Source organism: Pseudophryne corroboree, chromosome 4 (genome assembly GCF_028390025.1).
Source record: "Pseudophryne corroboree isolate aPseCor3 chromosome 4, aPseCor3.hap2, whole genome shotgun sequence".
Taxonomy (NCBI): Eukaryota; Metazoa; Chordata; class Amphibia; order Anura; family Myobatrachidae; genus Pseudophryne; species Pseudophryne corroboree.
The window spans coordinates 688,457,777-688,481,550 of record NC_086447.1 but is presented as its reverse complement, the minus strand read 5'-3'; the positions used below and the strand labels follow the sequence as shown (position 1 = coordinate 688,481,550).

At 42.7% G+C, this 23,774-nt stretch overlaps 1 protein-coding gene across 2 annotated transcripts in view; it reads left to right on the top strand.

Moving 5' to 3' along the window:
- LOC134910166 (sulfotransferase 6B1-like) overlaps nucleotides 1–23,774 on the top strand; it is a 114,048-nt gene that overhangs the window by 68,320 nt on the left and 21,954 nt on the right. For both annotated transcript variants that reach the window (XM_063917891.1, XM_063917892.1), the window contains exons 2-3: nucleotides 16,931–17,040; nucleotides 21,517–21,606. In XM_063917891.1, the coding sequence (XP_063773961.1) occupies nucleotides 16,931–17,040; nucleotides 21,517–21,606 (200 nt within the window). The remainder of the gene's footprint in view (nucleotides 1–16,930; nucleotides 17,041–21,516; nucleotides 21,607–23,774) is intronic.

Genomic DNA, 23,774 nt, shown 5'->3' with positions numbered 1-23,774 from the left:
TGTTTCGCCGATAATTTGGAAAAATCTTGCAGATACCCGAACAATTGATTTTTCCGATCTATCGTCCCAGACCAAAAATATCTGCCACAATCTCCAGTTATTGAGCAGCATGTATGCGTTCTCAACAATCTGCCCATATTTCCTATGCTTTCCACTCACTAAATCATCCTTCTTGTGGGCGGACATATGCAAATGCAGTGTGACGTGGCAGAAAATTGGTAAATGAAAAAAAAAAATCTTTAAGTGTGTAGATATTGGTGCCTACAATTTCCTGAAAAATCGTCCGAATGTTGGGCAGACCAAAAAAAATCTGCCAGTGTGTACTTAGCTTTAGGGGTACTACTGTGTCGTGTTATGTGAATAACTGACACTACTGCATGATGTAATGTGACTAACGGACGGTACTGTGTGGTGTAATGTGAAAAACAGAGGTTAATGTGACTTTACTGTGGGATGTAATGTGACTAACGGATGTCACTGTGTGGTGTAATGTGACTAACGGAAGCTACTGTGTAGTTTAATGTGAAAAACGGATGTTAATGTGACTAACAGACACTACCGTTTGGTTAAATGTGTATAAGGGGTACTACTGTGTAGTGTAATGTGAATAACGGACGCTACTGTGCGGTGTAATGTGAATAACTGATGCTACTGTGTGGTGTAATGTGTATAAGGGGTACTACTGTGTGGTGTAATGTGTATAAGGGGTACTACTGTGTGGTGTAATGTGAATAACGGACACTACTGTGTAGTGTAATATGAAAAACAGATGTTAATGTGACTACTGTATATCCCCTTCGATCCCTCCATAATCCACATCAGCTGTGCCCCACCATACTGTGGGCCTGATGCACCAAGAGTTACAGTGTATGCGTTTAAAAAAGAGAGTTTTTTTCACTTTTCTATACACTTCACATTTTTTTAAGTATCGTCTGAATGTATGTAAGTTTTTTCGATTTTTGTTTTCGCTAAATTATACTTTTCAGGGGTTTTTTTCCGAAATTTTCCAACTTCTATTGAAAATGAATGGGAACCTTATGTATCATTGGATTATCGTGAAAATAGACTGCAACTTTTCATATTTTTTTTTCCGCCAGCTTAACCTGGTGAGTTTAGCAATAGCCCATGAATGTTCTTGTAGTTCCACCTCTAAATTTACTTTTTTTTACAAAAAGAATATGCTTAAAACATCTCCCTTTAGCTAAATTATACTTACATATATTGAACTAGTCTAAAAATGTAGTAATATTTTCTATATGTTGTTTGCATGAAACTTTATATACATTGCTCAAAAAAATAAAGGGAACACTTAAAGAACACGTCCTAGATCTGAATGAATGAAATATTCTTATTAAATACTTAGTTCTTTACATAGTTGAATGTGCTGACAACAAAATCACACAAAAATTATCAATGGAAATCAAATTTATTAACCCATGGAGGTCTGGATTTGGAGTCACACTCAAAATGAAAGTGGAAAAACACACTACAGGCTGATCCAACTTTGATGTAATGTCCTTTAAAACAAGTCAAAATGAGGCTCAGTAGTGTGTGTGGCCTCCACATGCCTGTATGACCCCCCTACAATGCCTGGGCATGCTCCTGATGAGGTGGCGTATAGTCTCTTGAGGGATCTCCTCCCAGACCTGGACTAAAGCATCCGCCAATTCCTGGACAGTCTGTGGTGCAACGTGGCATTGGTGGATGGAGCGAGACATGATGTCCCAGATGTGCTCAGTTGGATTCAGGTCTGGGGAACGGGCGGGCCAGTCCATAGCATCAATGCCTTCGTCTTGCAGGAACTGCTGACAAACTCCAGCCACATGACGTCTAGCATTGTCTTGCATTAGGAGGAACCCAGGGCCAACCGCACCAGCATATGGTCTCACAAGGGGTCTGAGGATCTCATCTCAGTACCTAATGGCAGTCAGGCTACCTCTGGCGAGCACATGGAGGGCTGTGCGAACCCCCCAAAAAATGCCACCCCACACCATTACTGACCCATTGCCAATCCGGCCATGCTGGAGGATGCTGCAGGCAGCAGAACATTCTCCTTGGCGTCTCCAGACTCTGTCACGTCTGTCACATGTGCTCAGTGAGGACCTGCTTTCATCTGTGAAGAGCACAGGGCGCCAGTGGCGAATTTGCCAATTTTGGTGTTCTCTGGCAAATGCCAAACGTCCTGCACGGTGTTGGGCTGTAAGCACAACCCCCACCTGTGGACGTCGGGCCCTCATACCACCCTCATGGAGTCTGTTTCTGATCGTTTGAGCAGACACATGCACATTTGTGGCTTGCTGGAGGTCATTTTGCAGGGCTCTGGCAGTGCTCCTCCTGTTCCTCCTTGCACAAAGGCGGAGGTAGCGGTCCTGCTGCTGAGTTGTTGCCCTCCTACGACCTCCTCCACGTCTCCTGATGTACTGGCCTGTCTTCTGGTAGCGCCTCCATGCTCTGGACACTATGCTGACAGACACAGCAAACCTTCTTGCCACAGCTCGCATTGATGTGCCATCCTGGATGAGCTACACTACCTGAGCCACTTGTGTGGGTTGTAGACTCCGTCTCATGCTACCACTAGAGTGAAAGCACTGCCAGCTTTCAAAAGTGACCAAAACATCAGCCAGAAAGCATAGGAGCTGAGAAGTGATCTGTGGTCACCACCTGCTGAACAACTCCTTTATTGGGGTGTCTTGCTAATTGCCTATAATTTCCACCTGTTGCCTATTCCATTTGCACAACAGCATATGAAATTGATTGTCAATCAGTGTTTCTTCCTAAGTGGACAGTTTGATTTCACAGAAGTGTGATTGACTTGGAGTTACATTGTGCTGTTTAAGTGTTCCCTTTATTTTGTTGAGCAGTGTGTGTGTGTGTGTATGTGTGTGTGTGTGTGTGTGTGTAATAAATATATATATATAATCAAACAAATAGGCACTCCATAAATGTACAATGACCACGGTGCCCTCCTTATGGACCTACACACAGCAAGGTCCCCTGGGCAGGAGCGTAGCAATCCCCCCAACAGCCGCACAAGACCAGGCGGCACTCAGTGGATTTGTGAAAGAGGTGATGTATTCAAATGTAGAAAAGCATTCTATGACACCGACGTTTCAAGGTGTTTTTTTCAAGGTGAAATGCTGTGAACAAAGAGCTGTAGTGCATGCTTACCTTATATGTGTGTCTGAAAGAGCCCCATCACGCTGGCTCTCGTCCGCGGGCCGTGGGCAGGACATCCGGGCAGCTACGGGAATCGGATCATGTCCGGTGACGTCACTCTGTTGCCGGGCAACCACAGATGCTGGAAGCCTCCTACAGCCGCATCTATGGATCACCAGGGGGGACAAAATGCTAAAAAAATAAAAAAAAGAGTATAGTGATCAATGTGAAAAAAAAAACATTAAAGTTTTAAAAAAGGTTAAGGTTTAAAAATCTCTTACTGGATAAGGCATACATAGATGCCAACAAATAATGCATCGTAACTATAAACTATCAAATAGTCACAATGATATCATTATTAAACTAAATATCATTATTGTTTACAGTCTTGGATGATAACTATATATGGAAACTCAGAGTTAGATGCTAATTATCTACCCTAAATGTTGGTTACTTTCAGAAAAATTTATAAGAAAACGTTCCAGACAATCTGTTCATTTATCCCATGGGGCGCCAGAGAGTTCAGACGATAGATCCACTGTGTCTCTTTCTGTGAGAGTCTTTTATCCCGATCTCTTCCTCTGGTCAGCACAGGGACATGATCCACGATCATATATTTTAATTGCTGTGGTTGGTGATTGGCAGCTTTATAATGGCGTGCTACTGGCTGATCATTATCTTTATTCTCCAAGGCAGCCTTGAAGGCAGAGCGATGAAGCGCCATACATTCTTTAAACATTCTAATGGTTCGTCCGACATACAATAGGCCGCACGGATATTGGAGTACATAAATGACGAATTGCGTGGAGCACGTAAGGTAATGTTGGATGCGGAACTTTTTGTGAGTGATTGGTTGTACAAAAGCAGGTCCAAATTCCAAAAATGTACAAGTGGTACATGAAGCGCACTTGAAGCAACCCTTTCCCTGAATAATTTGTTTGCACTTGGTGACGTCTGTCTTTACCAACATGTCGCGTAGGTTGCGACCCCTTTTGTTACTGGGCATAATAGTGGTGTTCTGGAAGCAATGGGTGGTTTTATCACTTGAAATAATTGGCCAAAGTGCCCGTGTGGCTTTAGGAATGACTGAGCTGGCAGTAGTAAATTCTGTTACTAAAGGAATTTTTTCTATTTTCATGACGTTCTTCTGTGCAGATACAAGTAATGTTGATCTTGGTGTTCTCATTACCTCATTTTTTTTATATCAAGAAGATGTTTTCTGCAATATACCCGCTGCATAAATCGGTCTATTGGATCAAATTATAGAGCGATTTATGCAGCGGGGATATCGCAGAAAATAAATAATTTTTATTTATATAATATATATATATATGTAGGAAATTGGCGCCCAGATGTGATTACAACCTATAAATACAGGGAACCCAGTGGGTTTCACAATTATCATTAATTTTAAAACATAAGCATGAACTGTTCTTTCATAAAAAAAAAAAAAAATTATTAAAAATGTACAGAAGTAAAGACGCATGTCCATCATATTACATAGACAGAATGATGTAATTTCTCTTCGAATACTCCACCATTGGAGTTGGTAGAGGAATATCGGCAACTTAGTGCAGTATCTTTATTCTTCCTCATATGATATTCAGAGATAACATCAAGTATAACAAGCCAAGACTTCATCAGGAGTATGTCTAAAAATTACAGAACAACTAGTCAATATTTATACAAAGAACAGTCCATGGAAAATAGGATGTGCAAGACATGGTAAAACAAAGCAACAGACAATAATTGGGCTAATGGCAAAATCTGAAAACTGGATTAGATGGTTACAGTAAGAATCCATATATATTATCATCATTGGGTATTTTACATACCTTTTGGTATTAGCGCCTATCAGAATGTAATCAAACAAGGTGGATAATCAGGATTTATCAAAGATTAATCTCAAAGCATCACAAACAAGGCTGCCGAGGCTTCCAGCCATTCTAGTTAAAAAATAATTAATAATTGACTCTTATTATCAAAGAATGGATTACCGACCATTGTATAAGTCATATGATTAAAACATCCCGTACCTCATGCGTCAAACTGATAAAAATTCTTCTACTTCCTATGTTTCTAATTTTCAAAAATGAAGGTGGAGACAGCAAGATCCTGCCAGAAATGGACCTAATGAGTCAATTAATTTTAATGAATATATGTCTGGGACAATTATGACCAAGGAACAAGAGAGGAAGGGAGGAGGAGGAGTGGAGGCTTAATTATCATCACCCTCATTATTGTTTTCAATAGGGGGAACACATATGTGTCTAATACATGGATCAAACTAAAACTAACTGATCAGTATAAACTGATATAATGTACACATAGTCCCCTGACAAAAAATATAGTATAAACAACCCTAACGGTAGCGAAAAAGGAAACGCATTAATCGAGATCAACAATTATATTGGTATTAATATAAATGTTTTTATGGATATTACAGATAGAATTCTAGAGAATCACAACATACCTCATGGGTCAAATACGAGCGTTAAAAATAGATACGGATAGGATGTCCATACAGATTCACACAGAAAACAACCTAAGGGTCAATTAGATAATAACCAATGATTTTAGATATGGTGGCCATACTCAACTACTAGCTGGATCACCTGACCTCTGTATGTGTGTTAAAAACTGAGACATTGTGCATTGCTCACATGCTAGCAGATTTATAATAAATCCAATTCACATTAATTAGACTATATAACTGAGACATGATGCATGTTCAAATAGTCAATCTTAAATATCACTCCTTTTGTACATAATACTTGGCACTATGTAAGTCTAAATTAAAGACTAAGAACTTTAAACATTAGAAAATTAAGTGCCAATCAGTCTAACCCAGAATAATATACATATCATAAATTAAATAGAGCCTTCTTCCAAAGAGTATGAAAAACCCTTACTTTCCAAGCAGACAGCCAGTAGTACTCCAGTATCCTTGCAATGGAACATGGGAGCTCAATTCAAACTTTTATAGGGGAAGTCTTATGACATAATTTCCCTGATTAGACTAATGGACAATAGACCTATGTCAATCTCATCTGGAAGCCAATTAATTAATCAATTAAATGAGTATATAAGTCAATTTCACTAAAGTGTGGTATATAAACCATGTTTATTCTGTGCACCCCTAGTGCTATAGTGTACAACTACATTGTTCAAAGTGACATAGTACTTAACGAATAAAGGTAATGAAGAGCGGGCCCAGAACCCTGCAATATTAACTACATATACTCGTGTGCTAATTACCAAAATTATCTAGTCAATCCGAGTCGTGAATGAGCGATTCACTGCTCGTCACTCGTGCCGCAGTCCCGGGGTTACCAGGGAAACCTTCCCCATCCACCCGCGTCACGTGAACCAGTCACGTGGTGCGGAAAAGGTGCGGCTTGCGTTCCAGCGCCATAGCAACCGGCGCTGCGCATAGCCGCCTATGTGCATCCTTAATAGATGCAATCACCTGTTATTACTGAACCAGTGGGGACATGGAATGCTTAGTGCCGTGAAGAAACAAAACTTAACGTGTTTACAGTATACAGAAACCAGTTAACTAAAGGGGCCTTAAGTGTGACTGAATTACTATTAATAATGTGTGATGCTGGTTCAAACCGATAATTATGAAGAGTGGTATAATGCCTGACTGGCAATATTAGCGACAATTATATCCTTTTTAGACTTATTTACCTTGAGGGAACCTCTCCAAGTAGTGGAGGTGAACGGGTTAGATCTAAGAAATATATAGCTTAATATGTTACTCATACTTTAGAGAAAAAGGCTCCACTTTTACAAAAGATATCAGTATACACATACATTAATTTCCATAGTAAAAATGGACATTCTACATAGTATACATTGAATCATCCAGCAAGATATTAGTCCCTACAGTGCAGTTCTAATGCACAACACATGTCGGATATCGGAAAAATATTCATTGCAAAAATACACAAGAAGAAGAAGGAGTAAAAGTGGAAAGGAGTGGGGCCTAATTTGAGAGACCTGACTAATGAGGAGCGAACCATACTCAGGTTCTCTGTAAGAAAATGAGGCCTAATCTACAAAAAACAAGCCATGTCAATGTTCTCATTGAGTCCATTAGGGATGTGGGTGCTCAGGGTGTAGATCCAATAGGATTCTCTCTGGGCCAAGTACAGATCTCTGTCACCTCCTCTCTTATTTCTCAGTAATATGATCCAGAACTGTGAACGTTAAACCCTGGATTTCAGAATTATGACATTCAAGAAAGTGTCGGGGGAGACTGTGGTTCAAAACTTGATTCCTGATGTTACGTAAATGCTCCTGGATTCTTAATTTCAAACACCTCTTGGTTTTGCCGATGTAAGAGAGCGTACATGGGCAATTAATTTTGTAGATAACATAATTGGTGTTGCATGTTACCACGGTCTTCAGCTTGTGTATCCTATTACTATCATTCTTCCAGCTAAAGCTTCTCTTGTCGACATGTCGACAACAAATACATTTGTTGCAAGGGAATAGACCTGTTCTTGACATCATAGGGTGCCTGTTGGAGCTATCCCTTGGAGGTTGACGAGGAGGTAATTGGCTTGGGGCCAAGATGCTCTTAAGATTTCTGGACTTTCTAAAAACTATGTTCGGTCTGTCAGGTAGATGCGGGCCTAATATGGGATCTCTGAGTAGGAGATGCCAGTGCCGATTCAAAATGCGTCTGATTTTCACATTCTCTTGGTTAAATTGAGTAATGAAAGGTCTCTCGGTTTGCAAATTATCCTTAAGTTTCCCTTTTGCAGAAAAGAACTTCTTTCTATCTATCTTAGATGCTCTTATTTGATCATTGAGTAATGCTGATTCTTCATAACCTCTGTCAATGAATTGTCTAACCAAATCTGACGATTGTTCCCAATAACTGGATAAGGTACTACAATTCTTTCTCATCCTCATAAACTGTGAATAAGGTACTGACGTCTTCCATCTAGCGAGGTGGCAGCTGTTGTGTGGTATGAAACTATTAGCGTCAGTCTCCTTAAAGAAGGTTTTAGTGTTCATAACGCCTTCATTATTCACACTTAGAAGAATATCTAAATAGTCGATAGTGGAAGGATGATGTTTATGCGTAAATCTGAGATTATACAAATTCTTCTGTATAGAGGAGATGAAACTAGCCAATGTCTCTGGGTCTCCATCCCAAATCAGGATCAAATCGTCTATGTACCTTTTATAGAACTTGATGATGTGGTATCTAAAACCCTCGTTGGTGTATAGATTTTCCTGCTCCCACTGGTTCATGTATATATTAGCATACGATGGGGCAAATTTAGTTCCCATCGCTGTGCCTTGTCGCTGCAGATAGTAATGTCCTTCAAACTCGAAATAATTACGGTTCAGTACGAACCATATGCTCCCCAGCATGAAATCTCTCTCATCTTTGGTGACCAGGATGTCTGTTGACAAAATTTTTCCCACTGCTTCTAACCCCATGGAGTGAGAGATGGAGGTATAGAGGGCTTGAACATCGATGGTAACCCATCTATAGGAGGAATGCCGCCGTACTTCATTAAGACTTTTTAAAAGACTTGTTGAGTCTTTTAAATAGGACAACTGATTCTTCACATATGGTTGTAATTTAATATCGAGAAAATGTGACAGGTTAGCTGTTAGTGAATCGACACCTGCCACTATAGGTCGACCTGGGGGAGGAATGGTACCCTTATGTACCTTAGGTAGGTGATAGAAGATGTGTATCTTCGTTTTTTTATTAAGAATATAGTCCGATTCCTCCTTACAGATCACCCCTTTAGTCTTTGCCTCATATAGTAGATTGTGTAGTTCTTCTACAAATTTTTCAGTCGTATCACCTTTGAGCAATTCGTAGGTGGAAGTATCGTTAATTTGTTTCAGAGCTTCATTAACATATGTAGATCTCTCTTGAATCACGACGGCACCCCTTTTATCCGCCATTTTGATTAAGATTTCGTCATTATTAAGTTGTTTAATGGCTAATCTCTCCTGAGATGTGAGATTGTCACAAAATTTGTTATTTTGAAGCTTCAATTTCCTAAAATCTCCTTTAACGGAGTCAAAAAAGAAATCAATATGGCTACCTCTAGACTCCACTGGATAATACCTCGAAGAGGGGGCAACCACAGGCTTGGTTCGAGGTTCGTTATTCAATTTTTGTAAGGGATTCTTTAAGAAATGCCTTTTGAGTGTTAGACTACGTACGTATCTGTTGAGGTCGACAAATAGATCAAATTTATTTACATGTTGGTTCGGAGCAAACTTTAGACCTTTGTTCAATATTGATGTTTGTGGGTGGGATAGTTCCTTTTTAGTTAAATTGATGATGCCTGGTTTGGGGGTTCTTGTAGGAAGTTGATAGCCCTTCTTTTTTTGTTGGGCGATTTTTTTCTTCCACCCCTTGTACCCTTTGTATAATATGTGGAGCAATTTACACCAAACTTGGTACACATATGACTTACCCCCACAGTATTTGTTTCCAGATGGTAAGTCATGTGTGTACCAAGTTTGGTGTCAATTGCTCCAGGCATTCCAGAGTTATGCAAGAAAACTATGGATATTAATATTTCACCCCCTACCCATCCCCACCCCTAGGGGAGCTAGGGGTGTCTTACCACCACAGTATTTGTTTCCAGATTGTAAGACACCCCTAGCACCCCTAGAGGTGGGGGTGGGAAAGGGGTGACATGTTAAAATCCATAGTTTTCGAGCATAACTCTTGAATGCCTGGAGCAATTTACACCACACTTTGTACTCATATGACTTACAATCTGGAAACAAATACTGTGGGGGTAAGACACCCCTAGCGTCCCTAGTGGTGGGGGTGGGAAAGGGGTGGTGACATGTAAAAATCCATAGTTTTCAGGATCGCAGAGATGAATAGTGACACTCCTGATGCCGTTTTAGTCCAAGTTCAGCCCGCCTCAGCATGGGGGGTGAGAAGGGGTGAAAAATAAAATGTCCTAGTGACCGTAACTGTTGTGCAAAAATCTTTTACCTTTTTGCCTCAAAGGAGGACCCATAAGGAGAGCGGATTATTCTACTCAGTGCGGGAATTTAGACTTTTGACAGATTGGCAGCAGTGGGCGGAGCATGTCCTGTTCAAGTCTAATTGTTGATCTTCTGTGATAAACTAACCAGTTAACTTTAGGTATATCCCATTGTGAAAATAAGACACAGAGACTACAGATTTTCTTACAATAAAATCTCTGTGATTAATCTTGAATTTCCGTAGTGAAGCACGGGTATTCAGTTAGTGTGTATGTGTGTGTGTATATATGTATGTGTGTATATATATATATATATATATATATATATATATAATGTGTGTGGCATACTGGAATGTTAGGAGACAACAGCTTTTGGAAAGTTCCAATAGTCTTTTGATTCTTATCAGTGAGTGGGGGAGTTTATGGCCCCAAAACCAGGGGGTAATTCCAAGTTGATCGCAGCAGGAAATTTTTTAGTAGTTGGGCAAAACCATGTGCACTGCAGGGGGGCAGATATAACATGTGCAGAGAGAGTTAGATTTGGGTGGGTAATTTTATTTCTGTGCAGGGTAAATACTGGCTGCTTTATTTTTACACTGCAAATTAGATTGCAGATTGAACACACCCCACCCAAATCTAACTCTCTCTGCACATGTTAAATCTGCCTCCTCTGCAGTGCACATGGTTTTGCCCAACTGCTAAAAAAAAATCCTGCTGCGATCAACTTGGAATTACCCCCCCCAGTTCTGGCAGACCCTGCGACATGTAAGAGGTTAGGACAGGAAGTGTAGGGGGTTTTAGAGGACAAGGAAAAGACTCAGGCTAGAATTCAGTGTGAGCTGAGGACTGAGGGTGGAGGGTACAGGCTAGTGTCCAGGAGAAACGCAGTCTGGGGACTGTGGAACAAGCATGGTACTCCACAGTCCCTGGCATGATGGAGAGAAGTGCAGCATGTGGGTATTGCTATGAAGAGAGGGAGAGCCCATATCTGCAGTGTAACAGGAAAGCCAGCAGCTTCAGTGAGAGATGGAGAGTACAGTGTTAGAGCCACAGTATGCAGAGTACAGTGGAAAGAACCAGGAACAAAGGGGATCCCCACCTTCAGGGGTACCCAAGAAGCAGGATGGGAGGTGTGATACTTCGGGAGAGGACGAGCTGGGTGAGTGGTAGGCAACCACGTTTGGCGGAAGGCCCTCAGTAACGTGTCCATAAGAGATCCCGTTTAGATTGAGCCCCTAGCAAATGGGGGAGAGCACACTGAAATGAATCTGTTTGCAGAAGCCGCACTACTGATTCCCAGAGACTGCGTTGGTATGTACTGTACTGTAATGCTCTCACATCATTGTTAATGCTGTTATTGCCAGTGAAGCATATGAAAGGAGATGTAACCTGATGTAACCCATATGAATATTGTGCTGGAGAGAAGAAAAAGAAGTTAAATGTTATTGTCGTGATAACCCTGGCTGAACTGTGAATAAACTGCTTGCTTATGTGATGAAATGGCCTGGTGTGCAATGCTTTTTAAAAACACTGATGGACCCAGCCGCTGCCTGGCATATATATATATATATATATATATATATATATGTTTTGTTTGTGAGACTCTTAATAGTTCTGTTGGAAGTAAACAGCACACTACTAAAGGCCAGTTTAAATTAATTTTAGTAACATGTTTACAACAGTCATTAGATTAACCAATCGAATTGTCTTTGTAAAAGTTTTCTAATAAGTGTCCCCATAGTAAACTAGCTATTCTTTACTGCTGTAGGTCAGGTATGTGCTGAACGCCACCAAGGAACTCACTGTGCATGTCCGTCTCTGAATCAGAGACGCGCACTTCATTTTATTTTTTTTGAGATGCGATAAAACGAACGAAAAGTAGATTGCGATAATTATCAAATTTTTGGGCTTTTATCGCAATCACATTTTCTAAAAAAAAATACATAATTTGAAAAAGTCACGAAAAAGACATAAGTGATGAATTTTTTTTCGAAACTTATCACATTTTTGATACATCTGCTCCTATCCCTTTAATCCGGGACACACTCCTGAATTACACAGCTTCTGCGGCTGGCTGACTTCAAGCCTGCATTTCACTTGGTTATAATCAGCCACAGAACCTGTGTAATTCACGTCCCAGTTTAAATGGATAGTATGGTAAGCCTACCCTACCCATAGGTTTCTATGGGGACCGCCGTGCTGCCAGATTTCTTTCCGGAGCTTGGCCCCAACAGGATAATGCTATTTCCAGATGGTGTTATCCTATAGTAGCCTATGGGTTAACATTCACAATTTTTTCAAGAGAGCCTCCGGCTCCCTCTCAGTCGGTTCTTAGCGATGCATGCCCCGCCAATGGCCGCGCATGCACATTGACTGCTGGGGACCCAAATCAGGAGCAATATCAGACACACGTCCTAGTTGCGGGCACACACTTGCCGTGAATATGGCAAAGCTGCAGGCTAGATGAGCGTGGCTACATCTGTATCACCTAGCACCCGCAGGGACCGGTCCCTGGGATGTGCCAAGTGGGGTGCTGGGGATGCTGTGTATGTGGGGTCCTGCTGACCATACATGGGGCCACTTCTGGAGGATCCCTCTGCCTGCGGGGGCCGATATTGGGAATGCTTTGCATTCCAGATATTGAGAAATCTTGTAGCATCGCATTCCCCATAGAAACCTATGAGGGATGCAGTTACTGGCAGGAATAGAGATTGCAGCAGGTATCCGAGATATCTGCTGTGATCCCTTCTAGATATATTCCAGAAATACTTAACATTTGCAGCTAACCCTTAAACAGGAGTTTTAGGGGAATAACTGCAAATATTTTTTAATAAATGGGCCCCTGATTTTGATAAAGTGACCTCTCATTGCAGTAGAAGAATTTGGAAGATGTTCTTATATTTCTTTTATGGTGGAAATAATTAATGGGTGCAGGTACATTAGAGGAGTTTGGGTGTCGATGGAGCATAGTTACCGACATTCTGGCTGCTCTCTGCGGGAGAGAGCAGCCAGGTCGGCTCAGAGGGCGGGCAGGGGAGGCTGTGACGAAGAGGAGGGGGTGGGCCGGAGGCGGGACAGGGGCGGAGCAAGGGCGGGTGGGGTGGAGCAAAGGCATGGTCACAATGACGCCTCCTTTAAGCCACCCCCCCCCGCTCTGTAATGCCGCGATCACCAGCATTACACTGCAGGGGGCGTGGCTATGATGACGCGATTCTTGCAGAATCGCGTCATCGACTGCCCGGACCGCCCACTTTACACACTAAGTGGGCGGACGGGCAGGGGGGCCCCGCGAATCAGGAGACTTGCCTGCTCTTCCGTGGGACCGGGAGGGTCACCCGATTTTCGGGAGCCTCCCGGCCATTCTGGGAGAGTAGGCAAGTATGCAATGGAGGCAATAAACGCCACATCAGGTCAAAGCAGTCATACCCTGAACTCGCAAGTAAATTTCCCATATGATGAAGCGGGCTGAGTCCCACGAAAACACATAATATGATGTTGGAAGTTACAAAATGCCGGGTCGCTAGCTACCATGCCCAGGTTACAGGGGACTTTTATTCTATTTTATCTTCTTCCATCTTCCTATCTCTGTCAGTAGTTTGTGATATAGGCAAAGTCCTGGGGAGAAATCTCATCTCCATAATGACACAAGGGAGGGTCTGACTTTGTGCTGGGTCCAGCTGCACTGTCATTTGTCAGTTTGTGATGGTCGTGCATTTCTGGTCTGAGCCGGTGGCGTTCGTTTTGGGATGCTGCTCTTTGCACTATAGTTTTCAGCTGCCACTGCAGGACACACCCCTGAGTGGCAACAGATCCATCCATAGGTAGAGCTAGACATTTCCTTTGAGCGGAACATGACACGCCCCTTTAACAGCGTGTACAGTGTCTACAATCTCCCTGAAACTACTTTTTTAAAAGTTGTCAAGAATTTGGTGATACTTGTGACAAAATCTTGTTAATCATCTGATGTATTTAGGAATCTGTTGGTGTTCTCAAAGTGTTTAATCTGAGCAATAGTTGCAATTTCTTATTTCAGTTCAGGTTATGTGCACCACATGGTGAATGCAATACACTGCATCAAACCATTTATTATTATTATTATTATTATTATCCTTTATTTATATGGTGCCACAAGGGTTCCGCAGCGCCCAATTACAGAGTACATAAACAAATAATCAAACAGGAAAACAGCAACTTACAGTTGATGACAGTATAGGACAAGTACAGGGTAAATAAACATACTTATTCCAGTGTCATCTGCAGATGTAACTATCAGGTGGCAGAAGACTGATGGATTTGGTGCAGTTGAAGATTATTAAAGTAAGAAAGGATAAACACATGAGGGAAGAGGGCCCTGCTCGTGAGAGCTTACATTCTAAAGGGGAGGGGTAGACAGACAGGGGTGACACAGATGGGGTACATAGAGAGTGCAGAACAGAGGGTTAGGATGAGATTTGGCTGGGTTTGGAGAAGAAGTGGGTCTTGAGAGCCCATTTGAAGTTTTGTAGAGAGGTGGAGAGTATGAGGGGGAGAGGTAGGGAATTCCAGAGAAGTGGTGCAGCACGTGAAAAATCTTGGGAGGTAGGAGTGGGAGGAAGTAATCATGTAACAAGTAACCATGCAAGCACTTGACAGTCAAAATAAAGCAAAATGCTTGTGAGAGTTATATTTACTATCCATCATACTGCTTTCACAACACCGCTTTGACCCAGGTTGTCATCGGGTAAACCCGGGTCACGGCTCAGTGTGAAAGGGCTAACCTGGGTCCAGTGGCCTGGGAATCCAACCTGGGTAGCGAGCTGGGTTGGTCCTGGGAAGAAACTGGGATAATGCATACTTCCCAACTGCCCCGCATTTGGCATAACAGTCCGGATTTTCTGGGACTGTCCTGCTGTACCAACCCCGAGCCACAGTGTCCCATGGTGTGGGGGGGGGAAGGGGAGTTGGGTGGAGCACCCATTGTTGCTCTGAATAGCAGAGCAGCAGGTGATAGTTGCTGTGCACATTCCCAGTGGGGAGGCATTCAAGCTGCCGGGATCCCGGTGATCACTCTGCATGTCCTGCTCTGAAACAGAGCATGCGCACTTCATTTATTTGTTTTCGAAATGCGATAAAACAGCCGAAAAGTAGATTGAGATAATTATCACATTTTTGGGCTTTTATCGCAATCACATTTTCGATTAAAAAAAAGATACATACTTCTAAAAAGTGGCGTTTATTGCCTCCATCGACACCCAAACTTCTCTAGTGTACCTGCACCCATGAATTATTTCCACCATAAAGAAATACAAGAACATTATCCAAATTCTTCTACAAAGCGACTAAATACACCATCGGAAGACAAAGATGCAAGTGAAAATGCTTGTTGGCAAATATGCTCTTTTTGTTCCGGCGATTAGGGGTGATACGCAGCGATTTGTAATTTCGCCTAGTAACGATTCTTATTAAATTCCCCCAACCAGCATGCTACAGGCCATGTCACCTTAGCCCTGCCTTCTTTCTCAGCTTGGCTTTGCCACTGTCACCTCTCCGCAGTTAGTGGTTTCAAATTGATGAGTTTGAAGAAAATTACTTATGGAGACCATTGATGGTGAACTGGACACCACTAGGATGGACCCCAAACATTTTTATAAGGAGGAGGGAGTTTCATTTTTACAAACATTTTCTAAAACATGGAATTTGCTTTTAACAAGCCAGAAGGAACCATTTGTAAATGGTAAAGCGCAGTGGCAGATTCTACCTATGGGCTGCATGACTGCAGCCCCCCCCCCAGGTAAAATCCGCCACCTGACCTCAGTGAGCCAGATGCAGTCCGTGAGACTGCACTGGCTTCACTGTGACTGCCAGTGACTTCCTATTGGAAGTCCTACCTGCTAGTCACCAGCAGGACAGGCAGTCCCATTAGGAGGTGTTGCCTCCCTCCGGGACTGCCAAAGCAGGCTGCCATTGGCAGAGAGCTGGCTTCCTGTAGGAAGCCACTCCCCTGCCTAGCCGGTTTGTAAGGACTGCAGCTGATGTAGTCCATAGATGCTTGGGTTTGTGCATGCGCAGTGAAGCCACCGTTTGTGCGTATGCACTGGGTCTCGGCACCTGTCAGCTCTATTACTCAGGTGCTGTAACTGGGGACACGGGAGTCAGACAGTCCTCAAGGCAGCCCCCCTACCTAAATAAGAGAGGAGCCGCTGCTCGTAAATCATTAGTGCAGGTCGCGATCATATTTCATTCTATTTATCAAGACCTGCGATACCTCCAGATTTTCTGTTGCTGTTTATTGCAGCAAAAGATAATCTGATATCTCTCCAATTTTATCAAAAAACGTTTGCAGAGGCAACAGAATAATACTTCGCTCCCAGTGATGCTGGTTGGAAGTTGTAATAGTAATTTAAAAAAAGAGTAGAAAATAATTAAATAAAATGCTTGATTTGAATAATAACGGAAAATGTCTAGAAATGCCCTCTAGCTACAGTATAGCCATAGGTGGATAGAGGCAGTGTTTTTACCAGTACTGCCCGTGCTAAATACACAATTCCTCACATTTTGCAATACCTATTGCTGGCTGGGGGACTTGGCAAATAGAGAGAATTCATATTATAGTTACCTAAACAACACCAAAAATACTACACATAAATAGTAATATTGACTACAAAACAATTAACATATCTTCAGGCAACAACACATCTTTTAACGTGGGGTAAGTAACAATATGAATGCCTTCTGCAACTGTAACTTAGACTTTACAACAGGTCAGTATCTTTGTATGATATTTGTCTCATGTTTATTCTCAGGGTCCAATTGGGCTATGATGCTATTACATAGCATAGTGCATACAGTGCACAATAAAGAACCACCACCCATCATTCCGTTGATAGAATTTAGAGCTGCCAATAAATTAGAGGTATGTATATTCTATCGTTGCAAACTGGAGTAAATAAAGAGTGTATAAGTCTACCCTTACAGATTTCTGGTAGAGACTGAGTTGCAAAATACCACACACCAACCTATTACACTTTCCCTTTATCATTTAATAAACATACACGGTCGAGTCACATTATCTTGATCACCTCCTACATTTGACATCGGCAGCGCGTAGCCCATGAAGTATGTCACGTGTTGCGCGCTAGCTTGATGGGTATATAAGGTGTGCGATAGGCTGTCTGCACACATATCACTCATTCCTGTCAAGGGTCAAAGGGGCGATTTTATCCAAGTTGCAAAAAGGGATGATTATCGGCTTTCAGGCCTAAGGTGGCAATATTTCTGAAACAGCGCAGTTTGTGAACTGTTCGTGTGCTGCTGTGGGGAAAGGTGTTTTTTGACTGGACAAATAGCACCATTGTGAATAACCAACGTGGAAACTGCAGAGCACCATGTGACATTGTGGTACAGGTGAACGTCGCCTACGAAGGCGCGTGAGGGCCGACCGATAAGCTACAATGGAGCAGCTCATCGTCAGAATGAACTTGGGGGCTACAAAAGACCATTCAGCCCTTCTAGCTGCTGTCCATGATGCACACGGTGGTTACTCTGGCTATTTGCTGGTGGTCATAATAATGTGACTCAGCTGTGTATTATAATCACTTTTGTATTGGTAAAGTGTGGTAGCTGAAACAAGCATGAGTTTTCCTAGGTAAACCCCTGGCAAACAAAGAATACCTTTCATAACTTGTGTAAGCCCAGTCTATAGTTATAAAGTTAGAGGTACTGAGGCACATTTACTAACTATCGTGTCCTAGATTCGATAACTGTAATTCCTTAATGCCACTATTTGCAGCAGTAAGAAATTAACTTCTGGCGGGATGTGCTACTGTTCACATGCAGGGACAAGGGCTCTGATAAGATCCCTTTCCTGCCATGTGTAAAAGTAAAGTGATCAAATTTGCAATCCCTTTACTTTTACTTCCCGGTGGCCGCCGCACTACGAAGCATATGCTGTCTGCTAACCTTGCATGCTCGAATAGTGAGTGTCGGGGAGTAATCCTGCGTATCCCCCTTCTGGGTACTTTTTGTAACATGGATCCTATAGTCTACAAGGAATGCGGTCAGCGCTAGGGTAAAGCACCAGAGGGTGGGTTAACCATAGTCTGCACTCCCTGTGTCCTTAGCCCTAGCTGCCTACCCCTAGGATTAGCCATAGCAGACACCCCCTGTGTCCTTAGCCCTAGCCGCCACCCCAGGGTAAATGAATTACCCTGTCGGCATTCTAAAAGTCGGAATGTCGCAGTCAGTCATGTGGCAGCTGGCATCCCAGCCGCCGGGATAGCGTATCACACCTGATAGAATGGCTAATGCCACCTTCAGATGGTGTTAGCAACCAAGACCAAGCTCCTGACTTTGCATTCCTTAGCTTGGTAAATTCAGCAGGCAAACAGCCCCCATAGGTTTCTATGGGGGCTGCTTTTGTGAACAAAACCCGAGGATCAGCATACAGTATATTTCTGATATTTGCTGTGGATCCTTGTAGATATTTTTGCAGTATACTTATTTGTAAAATCTATTCTTTTCAGGGTATATCCTGCAAATAATTGAGCCCTTGGTGAGATGGTCTTCTAACAATACATTACAGTGGGGGAAAAAAATCACAAAAGGATTTGCAGAGGTCAGGATTACTTCTATGCATGTAGAATGCTCACGGGCCTTCTAGTTACCATAAATGCCTGGGAATGGTGCAAGAAACAACAATGGGGGTAATTCCATGTTGATCGCAGCAGGAATTTTGTTAGCAGTTGGCAGAGCCGGCCCTAACCAATATGATGCCCTAGGCAAGATTTTGGCTGGTGCCCCCTAGCACCACCGCTGGTTCTGCCTCTGACCTTGCACCTCTTTCCCAGCACCATCACCCCTCACCCATAGCAGTCCTTGAACCCCCTATATTTTAAATAGGAACAGTTCGCACATTTGACGCACAGCCCAAAAAGGGGCATCTTCTTGCTGGGAAGGGGCATGGCCACACAATAGTAACCCCAATTCCAATTACACCACACAGTACTGCAACTTTATTCACATATGATCATGCGATAGTGTCCATAATTCATATTACATCCCACAGTAGTATCACTTTACCTTATAAACGTTACTCCTCACAGTAGAGCCCCTTATTCACATTACATCACACTGAATTGCTCCTTATTCACATTACACCACACCTTATTGCTCTTTATTCACATTAGACGACACAGTAGTGCCCTTTCTATATGCAACGCCACATAGTAGAGCACCTTATACACATAATGCCACACATTACTATGAGACACATTAATGTCCTTATAAACATAATGCACTTTACACATTATGACAACCTTTATTAATGCCCTTTTACACATAATGTCCCTGACACACATGCCACACATTATTAATGCCCTTCTACACATGACACACACAGTGCCCCCTACACATTTGCTGCACATTATTAGTGTCCCTATACACATAATGACACACATACAGTAGTACCCTCTTACACATATGCCGCACATTATTAATGCCCTTATACACATAATGACACACATAGTGGCCCTTTACACATATGTTGCACATTATTAATGCATTTTTCATGACACACATAATGCTCTTTACACATATTCCGAACACTACTGCACAACCAACCCACTCACATGCACACAGCACTCACACTTCCACTAACACTGTGACCTCTGCCTCTCTTGGATACAGATGTGTCCTCACAAATCTTGCATCAATGCTAACGTCGGGCACCTTTTTTTTTTAAGCATCTTATTTGCATTGCTATGTGGCTAGGATGCACAAGCAGCTTCTGCTGATTAAAATGATATGCATCATGCCTATATACTGTGTGAGACTGTGGCTGTATCTGCATATGAAATGCTACATACAGAATATAGGCATGCAGCATATCATTTTAATCAGCAGGAGCTGATGATGCCCCTAGGCATATCAAATGCCCTAGGCAATTGCCTAGTTTGCCTATACCTATGGCCGGCTCTGGCAGTTGGGCAAAACCATGTGCACTGCAGGGGAGGCAGATATAACATGTGCAGAGAGAGTTAGATTTGGGTGGGGTGTGTTCAATCTGCAATCTAAATTGCAGTGTAAAAATAAAGCAGCCAGTATTTACCCTGCACAGAAACAAAATAGCCCACCCAAATCTAACTCTCTCTGCACATGTTATATCTGCCTCCCCTGCAGTGCACATGGTTTTGCCCAACTGCTATCAAAATTCCTGCTGCGATCAACTTGGAATTACCCCCAATGTGTACTATACAGATACTTAATAATGACTTAGGTTGTCATCATCCTGTGCCTTTTGCAACATATCAGCCCTAGAAGGAATGCTTAATCCATCTGAGACAAATTGAGGGGGGCATACACATTACAAGAATAATTAAGGATAGATGTTCTTCAGACCAAGCCTTATTTTGCTGCACTCATAGTAACATCTTAATTCCTCACTGTTTCTTTTACTACTCCACCCGGGGCTGGTTATAGACCTTGTGGAGCCCAGGGCAAACATTTTCTTTGGCGCACCCCCCTTCCCCCCACAAATCAAAACAGGGACAATGTGCAAAACATAAGGGGCGTGGCTTCATGGGGAAGGGGCATGGCCACAAAATAGTACCAATTCACATTACACCGCACAGTAGTGTCCCTTTATACACATTATACCATGTTAGAGCCCCTTATACACATTGCAGCAGGTAGTCTCTTATACACACTGCACCAGGTAAAGCCTCTTATACACATTGCGCCAGGTAGCCCTTTATATACATTGCACCAGGTAGCCCCTTATACACATTGCACCAGGTAGAGCCTCTTATACACACTGAGCCAGGTAGCCCTTTATACACATTGCATCAGGTAGACCATTATACACATTGCACCAGGTACTCTATCTATCCCATACATACATACATACATACATACATACATACATACATACATACATACATACAGGCGGCACTTCAATGTTTTGGTTTTATTGCATGCGTCAGGAATGGCAATAAAATATATAGAGAGAGAGTATGTGTGTTTGTGTGCCATCCACACCTCTGCCTGCGGCCACTCACCATTCAGCCACAGCAGTAGGACCCCCGCACTCTTGCCTACATGTTGGGCGGACGTGAGTAGCAGGGGGGATTTTGCGGCCAGTGGGGGTGGAAGCAGTTAGCTGGGGGGGGGGGGGGGGGGTGCAGAAGTGTTTAGTGAGCAGGTGCACTTAATTCGGATGGTGCTAATGGGATGACTGCGCCCGCGCCCTCAGGGTGCAGCTCCCTAGACGACTGCCCTGCTAGCCCACACCTAAAACCAGTACTAATGACTCCTTTTGTACATATGATATTAATACATGTTTTCATTTTGCATGTCCTGTTCTGCCATTTATGTCTCAAATTTTCTTTTGCAGAGGCTAAAAGCTGAACCCTCCCCACGAGCCTTGGGCACACACTTGAATTATGACTACATACCCCAATCATTTTTTGAGAAGAAAGTAAAGGTAAGGTAGTTCTTGGTGCCTTAGCTAAAATGGTGAATATCGCATGCAGCAAGTAAGCTCTTGTCATACCTTATCATTTATCATCAAATATTTACAGCATATTCCCCACAAATATTAAATATTGCCCCAATGTATGAAGGATGGCTGCAGCAGATATTTTCTATATCGGCTGTGGTCCCTTTCCAACAGCAGCAGCAAATGCCATAAATTACTAGGGGGAAGGGGGGCAGCTAAGCTGTAAAACTTCTCAAGATTGGCCCTGGCAGCTAACGCTATCTGAAGATGGGATTGTGACGCTGTAGCTTATAGACTACAAATCACAGAAAACATTGAGCGAGGGTTCCTGCAGAACCCACCTTGGCTATGGCCGCCTCATGCATAGTCGGTAGACCGCGCATGCGCACTAGTCCCAATAAAGTTGTAAAGAGGCCGCTGATGCTCCTGTCTGTTCATGTGCTATTTTGGAATACATATGATATCCCGGTAGACAGGATGCGGGCTGTTGCTATACCGACAGTGGCATCCTGTCTGCTGGAAATCCTGGCAGCAAGGCCGCGAGTCCGCTTGCCACAGGCTCTATTCCCACTCGGTTGGTGGCGTGGACCCACCAACTGAGTGGGAATACAGAGCTCTAGCCGGTATTTTACCGGCTGGCTGGAATCCGGCGTCTGTCTCCTGAACTCCGGGATCCCAACAGCCGGTATATTGACTGCATCCCGCTATTTGTTATTGCTGCAAATAGTGGTGACAAGTAATTACAAATATCGGGTGTCACGATGCTGCCAGCCAATTCCACAAATACGGCAATTCGGGAACTGCCACATGCGACGTGCGTGTCACTTTTGGACACACGGGATTAATTAAATACCTTAGCTGCCACCAGCAAAGACTTTTCAACGTATTACGGATGTTGCAGGCGTCTTTAGCTTTACCTGTCACACACACACACACACACACACACACACACACACACACACACACACACACACACACACACACACTGCAATACTTGGAAAAGTAGGTAGACGTGAGCCACACGGGCCCAGAGTTCATAAGAGCCACAGAATCAGAACTAAAATTTTGATTTTTAATTTCAAGAATACTTCAGAGCTTTAGTTACAAAAAGGTTACAAAGATTATTAAGAATATTTTAAAAACACACACAGAATACAGCAATATCAATAAATGAAAAGAAATAAAAAATGCAGAAACCCTAACTCACTTACTCAACGAATTTAGTTGTTTCTGTTGTGGGGGATTTCACAGAATAACTCAGGTCATCTCCAACATTGTTCAGTCCCCAAGAGATGCACGCTTCTGTCCCCATGCGAGAGACAGATATAGTCCTCAGCTCCAGCAGGCCCCCTCCCTTGGGATTTTTAACTACTTCCCTGCTGGGCACTACACATACACATTTTTACATACTTGGTGCTTGGCAATAGGCAGGGGGGGAAGGGGTGTAGCCCAAAGGCATACTGTAGGAAGCTCTTTCAAAGAGAGTTAGGTCTGGGCACTGGGTGTCACATCTTCCTTGGTCTGTTTACAGAGCCCTTTTGTTGACATAACACTAATTTTCATTGGCTAACCCACCCCCCTGCCCCCTCTGGTGCTTAACCCTAACCCCCCCCCCCTCCTCCCCGGTCATAATTCTAACAGTGGCCCAGCTACTTGCCTTCGAGATATTGGTGTTTGGAATTCCGAGTGGTGACGGGATTACAGGGTATGTCAAATGGCCGGGATGCTAACCTGTCTATTCTTAGATAGACAATGAAAACAGAGTTTGTTTGATTGCTAAGGTTCCAGTGCAGAGTTGTACTTTCCTCAGCAAATAATCCTCACTGTATTTCATCACAATGTACCATGTTGCTAATAACTGATGTGATTTTCTCTGTTTCTCAGAAGGAAATAATGTAAATAAATATATTGATTTTGAAAACTATATTCAATGTAACCAATAATTAAATGGAATTACTAAAGCTTCTAAAAATGAAAAGTGGAGGTGTTGACCATAGCAACCAATCAGATCTTAGCTATAATTTCTCTATTGCATTCTACAAAATGATACAGTCTGATTTGTTGACATGGGCAACATCTAGAATAGTCTGTTGTAGAAGCTTTAATAAATCTAACCCAGAGATTAAGCACAATGGTGCATAGCACGATATATT